Raw genomic sequence first — 13,237 nt, forward strand, 5'->3', positions numbered from 1 at the left:
CATCAGGCGTATCTTTCAGAGAATCATGTGTTACGCGACGGCTTTTTGGGAAGAGATCCACCAAGGATGTCTGCACAAGCATGGTTAGAGCAGAAGGAGATGTGCGATGACGGATTGCCTCCAGGGATGAAGAGACTATCTCTATGGTACGAGTTACCATACTGGCCCCGACTCATGATCAATCACTTGCTCGATCCAATGCACATATTCAAGAATGTGGGTAATCTACTATGGGACCATCTGACCGGCAAGAAAGATACTTTGGGAGCCAGAGTTGACCTTAGAAATGTGGATCGTATGGAGCAATATTGGCCGCAAACAGTGTCTGATGGATCGATAAAACTCCCTAAAGCACCATGGATTTTCACAGGAGCCCAAGAACGCAAAGTAAAAGAGACCATTCGATCTTTGCGGACCCCCACTGACGTAATGCACTCGCTCCGAACATGTTTTACTAAAGAAGGAAAGCTTACCGGTTTGAAGTCACACGATTGGCATAAAATGTGTCAGGTACGTTCATAGTGGACTTTAATATCATTGCATAAAATGTGGACTTTAATATCATTGCTGCACATACTTTACAGTTTATTTTACCGGTTGCCATTGAGGGATGTTTGTCTCTCGACATCCGTAACAGAATCTACAAACTTGCAAAGCTGGTGCAATGGATCTCACAAAAGGAGATCAACATAGACTCCATACCATTCGCCAAACTAAATGCTGCGGAGCTTGTGTGCATGTTTGAGAAACATTTTCCTACTACCATGCTAACCATTCAGGTGCATCTTCTTGTTCACATAGTTGATGAGGTGGAAATAGCTGGCACAGTTCATTCCAGATGGATGTTCTTCTTAGAACGTTTCATGAAAACGCTTAAGGGATATGTGCGTCAAAAGGCACATCCGGAGGGTAGCATGGCAGAAGGTTGGTTGGTATCAGAGTCCCTAGTGTACATTGGAGAGTGGCTAGACGGATTTGATAAAGCCCGGGACACGCTATGGCGAACCATAGATGATGAGCGCATATCTGGGATTGTCATGTGCAATCTCGGTGTTGAGAAGAAGACGACGGAAGATCTAGAGGCTAAAATCAACCGATTTTGCATGCTTCACAATCCAGTGATGCAAAAGTGGATTTCACAATATGAGGATGCAAAGCAAGAGCGACAAAGGGCACAAATCGAGTGGAGACGGGAAAGACGACCACCGATGCACTATCCGACGGTTCTGGAGAGCCTACCAACCTTCATGAGCTTAAGATGGTTGCACAACCAATTGAAAAGCGCACAACAATGCGGTGACGAAGTGATTGAGGAAGAGTGGGAGTACTCTCGGGGTTGCTCGACCAAGGTAAGTTTGCAATGTACGACTAGCTAGTGACTTTATTTCTAAACGTTTGAACGGCCACTCATAATCTTTGTTCGTTGTAGTATAAGTCATACACAACAGCATGGTGTAAAGGTCGACATTTTAGGGTGGAACGAATCGACAAAAAGCGTTTTACTCAAGATTGTGGAATCATGGCAAAATTTGAACAGTCTAGTCGACGACGTTCCTCTGATGCAGATCCTGTGGTGGCGGAACTCACTTACTTCGGTACGCTGCAAGAGATTTTGAGGATCGATTACAGAGGATTTTTTGTCGACTTGTTCGACGTGCAATGGTTCAAGATAATCATGGAGGGTCGCAACGCTACTGTGCGTAGAGGAGAGTCTGTTTTTCTTGAGGTGGATTCTACTAAGAAATGGACTTATCTAAGAGACACTTTCGTACTAGCCGAGCATTGTGAACAAGTAAGTATGTAAATAGTTAACATCTCCCTTTTACAAGTTATGTGCTTAAAAGCTCTCATGTAAGTTATGTGGCTCTGGCAGGTAATATTTCATCCTACAAAGTCTACATCAAACTGGTGGTACGTCATAGAGGTAGCCCCTCGTAGTGCAAGGACGTATGAAGGCTACCATGTGCCAATCACAACGGCATCAATGGAGGAGATCAGAGAAGATGCTCAATCAGAAGCCGCTGCGGTGGTGCCAGACGAGCATCAAGATGCTACTACTCTATATGGGGTGCATGCAGAGGAGCTACAAAATGAAACAGAGGATATGTGTTTAAACGGAGAGCTCTATATAGATATAGGAAGTTATGCTGAGTTATGCGAGGATGAGAGAGAGATCTCTTAAAGCCACAAATATTGTATTAGCACAATTTTGCTCCGTGTTGTAAAAGCTCTGGCTCTCTAAGTACCTTCCATGGTGTATAACGCTCTTTTCTACTCGCGCTCACATCTTTTGATTGAAAATTTTGAGTTTTCGACTTGCCTCTTCTATCACTCAATTCATTGTGTCATTGTATTTATATGCGTCATTACGTCATTGTATTTAATGGTCTTTGCGTCATTGTCTACTCTATTCATTCAATATTAAGTTTAAATATTCGTGTGTTTAATGCAGGTATGGATGATGAGGAGTTTCTTTCTTCTTTGTCACCGCAGAAGAGACAGTGGTACGTGGAGCGTCATCGCTCTGGCGCATCATCGCGTGTTCCTACTCCATCCGCATCTCCCTCTCTTTCGGAGCATTCGGCGCGCTCCGAAGCTTCGGCGGTGACGAGACGAGCTTCACACTCGTCTAGACACCGGCGCTCTAGTGGTGGCGGTGGCGGTTGTTGTGGAGATTCCGCCACCGATGCCTCCATACCGCCTCGTGTTCGACGAGGCTCTTTACCCTCCCATTCTTTGCCCGCCCCCACACCAGCCACAGCATCGCCATCTACGCTAGGTTTTGCACGGCTGACTGTTCCTAGCAGCTACACACCTCTACCTACTCCGCCAGGAGCCACCCCACTCGACATTCCTCGCTTCGAGGCCCAGACGCCGGTGGAGACACCTGACGTCCGTACCCCCATCGACACGCCGCTAGAGACCCCTGCCGGGACACCCAGGTTCACGCGTCACAGGCCAGAGGGCTTGCCTTACTCCGTCGACTTCAGCGGCGGCATCATCATGGATGATGACGGCAAGAAGGTGATCTCGCGCATGCGTGGTCTTTGCTCTCAGCTGTTTAGACACTACATACTAAACAAATGGAGTGAAGTACCATGTGATTTAAAAAACAGAGTCATCAACATACTTCATGATGAGTTTCTCGTTCCAACACGGGATCAGCGCTTCAATGAAGACCTGATGAAGATTCGAATGCGCGAATACTGCAAACATAAGCGTTCCGAACTGCAAAAAGCAATCAAGCATGGGTGGAACAGGCCAGATTGGCTGGCCTAAGAAGATTGGAAGAATGCGAAGAAAGCAGCGCGCGAGAATCCCGACAAGTGGAAGCAACAAAAGGATGCAGCCAGAGCGCGAGTAGAGGCAGGGAGCTCGCACCACTTGGGGAGCGGTGGATGGGCATCATTTGAGGCCAATTTTGTAAGTGTTTTCGCATTGCTCTTTATGTTCGATAGTTTAGGGTTTATGAGTTTTTTAATTCTAACATAATGAATTCTTTGTATGTTTTGACAGTGGTCGATGACAGGACGTGATCCCACACCGTACGAGAGAGAGTACGCAGGCAGGAAGGGCTTAAACGCCCTGATGGACATTCTCAGTTCTCGCGGCGGCATGGTTAGTATTAGGGTTTACTCTTTTCTATTTTTTGTATTGTTTTATAAATGTCGTTATATGTTTATACTTACTGAAAGCTGTCTTATTGTCTTTTTTTGCAGAATCCGACAGATACGCCGCTTGGACGCGATGAGACATCTGACTAGACGACGTCAGTTTAGCCGTAGCTAGATAGCATTAGTTTAGGGTTTCTCATAGCTTATGTATCATGAGACGGATTTTATACGTCTTTTTGAACCATGTATATTATTACATTTGTCACCGCAGTTCATTTTGCCAATCAATTCTTTATGCCTATGATGTTGTACAATTGTCATTATTACATTTGCCAATCAATTCATTTTGCCTATGATGTGTACAATTGTCAATTTTGCAAACAATGCGTCTTGTGGGTGACTATTTTGGGTCTATTATCTACCCTTGCACTTTTTTTAAAAAGTGAATCAAGTACAATATGGTTGATGGGTGGTAGGGCATTCAATGCCCTGTCACCCAAAAAAAAATCACTCGGGTGTCGCTATAAACGTTGCTATTTATGGCTCTGTAGCGTCGCTATAGACTTCTGTGTAAACGTCGCTATAACCGTCGCTATGACAGTCGCTATGAGCGTCTCTATATAGCGACGCTTATAGCGATGGTCATAGCGACGATTATAGCAACGCAAATATCGACGCTCTTGTAGCGACGCTATTAGCGACGGTTTTAGCGACGCCGGGGGTTATAAAAACCCAGTGTATTTCCGTCGCTAACAGCGTCACAAGAGCACACAACCTCTTATAGTGCATTCGAGTGGGAGGCATTGGACGTGTTCATGCAACTGTGTTTCTCCTTGTGAGTTATGCCTTCACTCTTGTGAGTTATACCTTCATGTTTAGCTCCATCACGGGTGCCCTTTTCTTCTCTTACGATTTGGTTGTAGCCTCCTCCTTCTCTTTCGCTTGTTCTATGCTCACCCCCTTCTGCTTTCAATGGGCTTTGTTCTCTTGCTGCTTCTCTGCGCTTTCACTCTTTGCCTTTTTTTCTAGTTTCTTCTTCTCTCCCTTTCTTGCTTGTTGTTTAGTTCCTAACCTTTCATGGGCTTGCTGCTGTAGCAAAACACTGCGTACCAGTTCATTCAACCATTGTTGATTCTCTCTCTCTCTCTCTCTCTCTCTCTCTCTCCACAAGTAGCGGACGTCGTGTCAATTTCTCAGAATTACCTCACAACCTTTTGCCTTCTTTTGCCCCCTCTATTTTTCAATAATTAACTCGCTCCAATGAGGTGGTGCCAAGTGGCATAGGTCTTCTTGCAGCATTCTCATAAACAATACTAGACAATCAAGGTAAAAACCCTTTTGTGTTGTCTTATAGCTTTTTCTTGCGGCTTCAAAAAAATCCCTCCCAAAGATGCTCCCAAAACATCAATGGCCTCAGCACAAGCACACAAATGGAATTTGGAGTTAGCCGAAGTATCCGGGCAAAGAATTTAAAGACTGTAGTTTTAGAAGATGTACATATTTTGTGCCCATGTATGCTTGTGCCCATAAAAAAAAGAGAAAAACCATACGTGCATGTATGGCAAATAGGCACCTCTCTCCACAATGGCAATAATGCCATAGGAAACGTGCCCTTCTCCCGCCACTTTTATTGTCTCCAGTGTTGGAGGGACAAAATAATATTGTAGTTACAATATAGAGACAAATTAATTGTATTTAGAAAGACGGTTCTCGTTGCAAGGTTTTCATTCTACAGTTTGCTTCACTCATTCGTGCTGCTACGATGCTTGCAGAATTCCCAAGGTAAATATATTGTTGTATGGGCTTCAGGGACTCCTCATGATTGGTGCTGAAGTATCAAGTGCAATCGACTCTTCTGGTACTAATGAGGGCCCTGTCCTGCAGGAGCCGGATATCATCAGATGCTCCTCTCTCTCTATCTCTCTCTCCCTCTCCCTGTGCTGAAGTATCAAGTGCAATCGACTCTTTTGGTACTAATGAGGGCCCTGTCCTGCAGGAGCCGGATATCATCAGATGCGTTAATTGAGAGGAGAGGAAGCATCAGCGCGCCTCGACAAGCTGCCATTCTTCACAGTATTATAACAGGCGCCCCCCTCTCCTCTCTCTCTATCTCTCTCTGCCTCTCCCTGTGCCCTTAATAATAATAAGATAAGAGACTAATTACTAATGGCAGCAGCGCCTGCTAAACGAAGTGTTTCCGACATGGTCAGTTCTGCTGAAGGCGATTATGCAATGGTCATCTCCAACATCTGGGGTGCTCCTACACTCCTAAAGTGCATCCTTTCCTTCGGCAAGGTAGCAGCTTCCACTTTTAATTTCATTCCTTCTAATTCCACTCTTCACTGCAAGTTGCTCATGCGGGAGGCGGCGGGAGAGGCCGGGAGGGTTGTTCAATCCCCTGCCGGCCGGCCCCACTAGCTAGGTGCAGCAGCACAGCACGGCCTGATCGCCCGCAGAAGCTCATGCAGCTGCTATCCCCATCAATTTAATGTTGAAAACTTCTTGTATTGTAATTTACCCAGGCGCTTGATTCCATCGATCCCGCCACCGTGAATCGTGTGCTGCAAGACGTGGCCAAGGTTTCGGGCAATGTACCTTTGATCGGAGTGGTCGCCCTCATAATAAGTGCCATCGCCATCTCGCAGGACATCAAGCAGAAGCGGGACAAGATAAGACAGCATGCTGAGTTTCTCTCCGAGAACCTTCACATGCTTAAAGAAGAGGAAATGGAGACCTTCGAGAGAGACATCTTCGTCCTCTTACAGCAGGCCTGCATCTTGAAGAAGGATGAGGACAAGAGGTACCCTTTCTCTACATTTTACATTACATGGACTCAAAATGCTTTATATGGACTCAAAAAGTCGTTTTACTTTCCAACTTCATGTGTCTTTCCATTTCCTAAACTCACCGTTCACTTATGCATTTAAGATGTTTGGAAAGGATTTTTATTTTTCCAAGATTGGGAAGCCCTAATGAAACAAAGATGTGCTTGTAACAGAAAGCAATGCATCTTTCGATTGTGGTCATGTATAGGCGATGTTGCAACTGCACCATGCAATGTAGGAACCTTGAAACATGTAGAAAACCAATTGAAGGTCATTCATACAAGGTTAGATACATTGATGAAGATTCGGCTAATCCACCTAAGCCCTAAGTATTCCCAACCGGTACAAGGTACGGGGAACTTTGTGGGCCCTTAGAGGAGTAGTAAAAAAATGATGGACTTCCAAGAGCAACCAGGAATCCGTGTGGTGGGCATCTATGGAATTGGAGGCATATGAAAGACTACCCTCTTGCGCCTATCATCTTTGCAAAGCTTAGATATGTCTCGGTGCTCTAGCTTAAAGCAGTTACCAGCACAACTCGAAAATTTGAAATCTCTGCAAAGACTCATATTATCTCATTGGGAAAGTCTAGAGAGTCTACCCCAAACCATTGGCAGCTTGGTTTCCCTCGAAGAACTTGATCTCTCATCATGTGTTGAGTTGAAAGAGTTACCTAATAGCTTCGTTTACTTGAAGTCCTTAGGAACCCTCAACATAAGTTCTTGCCGCACGCTACAAACGATTTCAAACTTTTTCACTGTTTTTCCTCAATCATTAAAGGTTGTGATAGGGTACCCCAAAAATTCTATGACACATCCACCCAACATTGAAACCTTCATCCAGTAGTTATCCATCTACATACTCATGCTGGCACAATATTAGTTTTCAGTTCCACCTAAACCATCTACATCCTGTTGCTCTCTATTTTATTTGGTAATGATGCATGTGAACTCACTTAGGACCGTTGGGGCACTTTTTCCCTTTTTCATGTATATATACATAGTCGTTTTTCTATTGGGGTCTTGTATTTGGCACACTTATTATAATACATATTTTGGTTTGTGTGTTGAGAGCTTCCTATTCTTCTTCTTGTGTGAGTGTGTATATATTTACAAACCTAACCCTAAACCCAACAATTGGTATGAGACCCAGATTATTTCCTTTGAGCTAAGTGTCAAATGTATAGTTGATAAAACATCAAAAGTGTTATTACTTTTCTAAATGCCTTGGTAGATCTTGAGGTCGAATGATTAAAAGATATTCAATGATTTTGTGAATGTCCATTATATAAAAATGGAGGGTAGTTGAACTAATTAGAAATTTACAAATTAGATGAGTAATTAGATGAGCCGCTTTAGTTCCAAATTAATATTGGTTTGTAGCAAATGTAAGAAAACTCGCTTTAGAACCTTAGGAGGAAAATAATAATGCCTGATGGGTGTTTCTATGGGATCTAACAAATTAAGTTTTCTTGTTGGAATTTTTGCACCATCAATACCACAAGTTTTCAATTTTGGCATCCCTTATAACAAAGTTGTAGTCTTTTGTATAAAAATTGGATGTAGCTAAAAGGATTATTCGTGGGAAAATAAAAATTGGATGGTAGCATCGACAAGCTATTGTGCACACCCTAAAGCACTAGATTGCACCCTAAAGCAATCTATGAGATGTTTTCAATAAGCTGTAGTTCATGATCGTTCTATCTTTTCCTTTGAAAGTGTTACAATGGAAAACTAAAAATGCCTTAGAAAATAAAATAGTAAATATATAACATGATATTTATATCATCAGTCACTCTCATTGTCCCTTATATTGAGATGCTATTTCTTTCTTTGCTTATATATTTTACTGAATTGGATGAAGCTAGTTAAATTATCTCTAGCTTTTATATAATATAATATTACAATATAATAGTTTTTTGTCACTATTCTCTTTTATAATTTCATTTTGGTATAAACATAGCCATTGCTTGTTGTATATATAATAGCATTTTCTTGCACATTGTCGGTGTTGAGTACAAAAAAACCTCTTCATGTCTCTATTGAGCAATCAGGACAACATATTCCTAAGCTATTCAATTTTTCTCTCACACACACATATTAATCAACCTCTCACTATCTCTCCTAAACCCAAGTACACACAAATAGACAAGGACACCATACACACCCACGCACATGGAATAGACTTGATATTGATAGCTTGTAAGAGAAGGCGATTTAAATAGAATTTTTACACACACAGCTTAGCATAAGAATTGAGTGAGGAGAATCTTGCACAAGTATGGCCTAACATTGTAGACCCCAAACTCCATTGGACCTCTCTTGGAGTTGAGTATTTAAGTTTATTATCAACCTATTTTAGGTGCCAGGTACTTAAGGCCCCTGTTTACACTTTAGTCAATGAGTGGTGGCTATCAATTACTATATGATCCTTTATAGGGTGGGTTCGCATTAGATATTTACAATGAAATCATATTGGATTATTGAAAAAAATAACAACACTATGTATATATAAAATTCCAAAAGATATTATTTGGCACCTTTCTCTAAGTTCCCATAGTTCCAATCTACACAACATGAACTCACTATTTGTAAAAATAAAAATTAGCAACATAATAAACCATTACATGATAAATGTCATTTGACAGTGGTAAACTTACAAATATCAATGGGTACAAAGCAATGAGAAATTACTTTCATATTTTATGTTTAACTTAAATCAACCAACTTTAATCAATTGAACATAAAGCGTATTCGCCTCTCTATGTACATAACTTTGTGTGTATATGTGTGTGCATATGTGAGAGAGAGAGAGAGAGAGAGAGAGAGAGAGAGAGAGCTTCCTTACTTCTTCAAGGTCTAGCATAAATATAGGTTGCATCTCTTTGATCAGTTATCTTGATAGCTTGAAACTCAAAGAAGTGATACATAAATTGGCAAGCATGTACCCATTGTCATCAAATGCTATAGACAAATAGCCTGGGGGGTTTCACTGAAAAATATTTAGATTAGCACACGACTTCAACATAAAGGGTTAATTTCTCTTATGAGCTTACAAAAAGTATACCTACTAAAGAGTGTTTTAAATTGAATTTTGTTTTGGTACACCAAGGGTCTTTTTATTGAAAAAAGTGGTACATAAAGTGTCTCTCTATACCTCAACAAATGTAGAATAGGGAATTTAATAAATACCTCTTGAACTCATGTGATATACAAGATCTCAATATAGTCCCCCCCCCCCCCCCCCCCCCCCCCCCCACACACAGCAAATAGCATGTTCTTCAATCTCTCCTCCACCATCAAGTCATGATTAACCTATGCCCATTGCATCCCCCCCCGCCCACTTGGCCACGCACACACACACACACACACACACACACACACACATATGTTTATATGTCTGTGCATTGTCAGAGTGCTTGGTTATCCAGAGTTGATTAGAAAAGCATTTAGCTTCTGATTTTAAGAGAGTTGAGAGAGGATTAGTAACAAATAGGAAGCAATGTGGATTTGTGTAATTTAACGCCATTCGCTAGATAATAAGAACTTTTGACTGATTTACAAGAAATTTTGAGAAACATGAAAGAGTATGAGCCTACAATCCATGAACGCTTCCACTTAACAATTTTGATAACCTTGAGTATGCATTTCCAATATACACATTACTATTGATGTAAGACTTGATTGAATAACCCAAAACTAGTCCAAAAATCTCGAAGCCTCTTCTTCTTCTTTCCCTCTTTTCTTGCACTGAGAGATCTAGAGCAAGAACCCGTGTGATTAGCCTTCTCCTTATTTTTGCCTTCTTCTCTTTTGTTAAGAGAGTGAGAACCTTTAAAAAAGCCTTCCCCCTTCTTTTCCTCTTTCCCTTTGTTGAGATAGAGAATTTTATAGAAGCATATATCCTCCTCTTCTTTTCCTTATCCCTTCTTCTCCCCTTTCTTTTCTTTTTGTAGTGCTCCAAATACAAAGCACAAGAACTTAAAAATATCCCAATTGGTGTAAGATCTACCTATTTGCATGAGATGCGAACGATTTTCACATAAATTTTAAGGACTAGAACTTTTTGGCCTCCCTCACGCAGTAGAATTAGTCACTCATTCTCCTCTCTATCAATGGCCACATGGCTTTAAACTACCTAACTTACCTTGCATGGTTCAGGAGGCTTTTTCCATATAAACCTTTCTTCGTAAGCATTAAATCCATGCACTTGGGCTTGCATATCTACTATGAAATTTTGGCATAATCATAAGATAACCAGAATACTTAAATGCATTAAAATGCCAATCTTACACCCCTTCTTTGTTTCTCCCTTCCTTCGACATGATTCCAAGGTGTCATCCTCCAGGTGAGAACTTGCCATGCAAACTCCACCTAAAAGCTAATTGTGCCTACATGCCATAGGACATATTCCCACGAGTTTAGACCACATAGGGCTTGAAAAACCAACACTTTATCCCCCTCTCAAGCCCAAATTAGACTCACCACTCTCATGACATAATGTTTGAGGTTTACCCTTAACCGTGAATTTGTGGCATACTCATAAATCATGAGTTTAAGGTGTGCTCACAACCAAGGGTCTTGGTACACCGATAACCTGGTGCTGTCACAAGAACCCCCCTCAATAGTATAGGATATAGGTAAAAGTACTACCAACATATGAGTTTTTGGTTTACTTCCAAACCTCGGGTTTAGGTTTACCCAATAACTTCATGAGAAGTGGATTCCAACAAGGACTTGAACCAAACAAATGTTTTTGGGAGGTCTTACCGCTTTGTATTTGGTAGTCTTTATAACCCGTACAATTTATTTGACTGTGAATAACATAAAAAGACTTGACCTAAAGAACATTACTGTTAATTGAAAGTACGTGAGATTCTGTATCACCATCAACCATATCAATTTGATTTTTACTCTTGTTGAAGCACCTACTATAAGAGACATGATTCATCTTACCGTTGTGCCTATAAAGATTTTTTCTAAAACAGTCCTTTGTCTAATGACCGTTGCACCCACAAATGGCACAAGATCTGATATCGGTGGATGGTCTTGTTGAAGTTGAGGTAGAAGCACAATTACTAATTGCATATGCACTAGAAATAATGGAAAAACTGGAGCGGGAGACTCTTTTTTCTTCATCTGCAAGAAATTAATGATACAATCCAAAGAGGGAAATGGATCTTTTTCTTTTAAAACAGTGACAATTTGATGAAATTCATCTCGCAAGATATTTAAAAAAATAGCTATGAGATCTTGATCTAGCATTGTGGCTTCAACATACACTAGTTGCATTTTTTAGCTCTTTAATCTATTGGTGGCTAATGTAGCTATGTTTTCATCAAAATGCATAACAAGAGAATATAATTCCATTTTGAGAATCACCAAGGAATATTTGGATTTAGCACTAAAAAGGGTCTCTAGCTCTATCAAGGTAGCACTGGCAAATGGAATATAAACCAAGTAATGAACAGAATTATCTTCCAGAGAAGTTAGAATAATATCCAATGCTTGCTTGTCCTTCCGTTGTTCCTCGGAAAATAAGGCTCTAGTGATAGCAATTTATGTACCTACTTTGTTTGTTGATAGCGGCTTTATAGCATTCCAAATATTTTTATGCATCAGATAACCCTTCACCTTTATTTGCCAAATGTAAAAGTCAGATCCGTTGAATTTGTCAACTTTCAATGCCATGTTCAATATAATTTTTCTATGACTTTTTTTGAAGTTGAAAATAATACTGAATTCAAATCTTGAGAATACAATTGACGCAAAATATTTAGAAATGGATATCAAATTGTTGTTGAAGTTGAAGTGTGTGGGAATCAAGGCTTAAGTATTACTAAGCGATTAATAGTCGGGCATGGAAATGGATTTTGTTTCATACACCTAAATGTCTATTCAATTGCCATGACCCATAGCATGTCGGTGTCAAAAACAAAACAGGGCTGACATGACTGACGATGGACTACAAAGAAAATCGGCGTGCAAGTATGGGGCATGCCAAAAATAGTGTCACGGGCCTTCTAATACCATTTGCAGCAACCCCCCCCCCCCCCCCCGAACTATGGGTTGGAGAGGATAGGCTGAGCACGTACGTAGGAGCATAGATACGTAGGATTCAATCTCCACAACCTTTCATATATGTGGATTTATCACAGTGCTGCAAGAAATTGATGAGCTCTGTATTTAAATTTTCTACATGTTGAGTGCACTAGTTCTACGGCCCCATTCAAAAATCATACATATTTGTCTCAAAGAAACGCCCTTCAATAAGCTCCTTGTTTATGATTATCATCATTACATGCTCCCAAGAATCCAGCTCCTCGAAGCTCTAATATCATTGTTGGGTCTGCAAGGCTATGCTAGGATGATGCCTTGGAGTCATGGTGAAGGAAGGGAGCAACAGAGAACGAGAGAGAGAGAGAGAGAGAGAGAGAGAGAGAGAGAGAGAGAGAGAGAGAGAGAGAGAGAGAGAGAGAGAGAGAGAGAGAGAGAGAGAGAGAGAGAGAAGACTTCAACAAAGTTGTATATAACAACAATAATGCATTTTTTTAAAAAATATGTAAATAGCCTTACATATATAAGGGTGAGAACTTGCCATGTAAACTCCACCTAAGAACTCATTGTGCCTGCATGCCACAGGACATGTTCCCATGAGTGTAGACCACATAGGGCTTGAAAACCCAACACTATGAACCTGCACATCTTTGAATCATTCTCAAGATCTACCAAGGAATTTAGAAAAGTAATAACACTTTTGATGTTTTATCATCTATACGTTTGACAAATTAGCTCAAAG

At 41.0% G+C, this 13,237-nt stretch overlaps 1 protein-coding gene across 2 annotated transcripts in view; it reads left to right on the top strand.

Annotated features, from left to right (window-relative positions):
* Positions 1-5,687: 5,687 nt before the first annotated feature.
* LOC147427557 (uncharacterized) overlaps positions 5,688-13,237 on the top strand; it is a 76,850-nt gene continuing 69,300 nt past the window's right edge. The window contains exons 1-3 of one of the 2 annotated variants that reach the window (XM_086496346.1): positions 5,689-5,909; positions 6,137-6,414; positions 6,613-7,509. In XM_086496346.1, coding sequence (XP_086352472.1) covers positions 5,781-5,909; positions 6,137-6,414; positions 6,613-6,814 — 609 coding nt within the window. In that variant the 5' untranslated portion in view covers positions 5,689-5,780 and the 3' untranslated portion in view covers positions 6,815-7,509. Of the gene's footprint in view, positions 5,910-6,136; positions 6,415-6,612; positions 7,510-13,237 lie in introns of those variants that run through there. The other variant, XM_086496347.1, reaches the window with a different exon arrangement.

The sequence above is a fragment of the Adiantum capillus-veneris genome, chromosome 23, assembly GCF_014529385.1.
Source record: "Adiantum capillus-veneris isolate H3 chromosome 23, ASM1452938v2, whole genome shotgun sequence".
NCBI lineage: Eukaryota > Viridiplantae > Streptophyta > Polypodiopsida > Polypodiales > Pteridaceae > Adiantum > Adiantum capillus-veneris.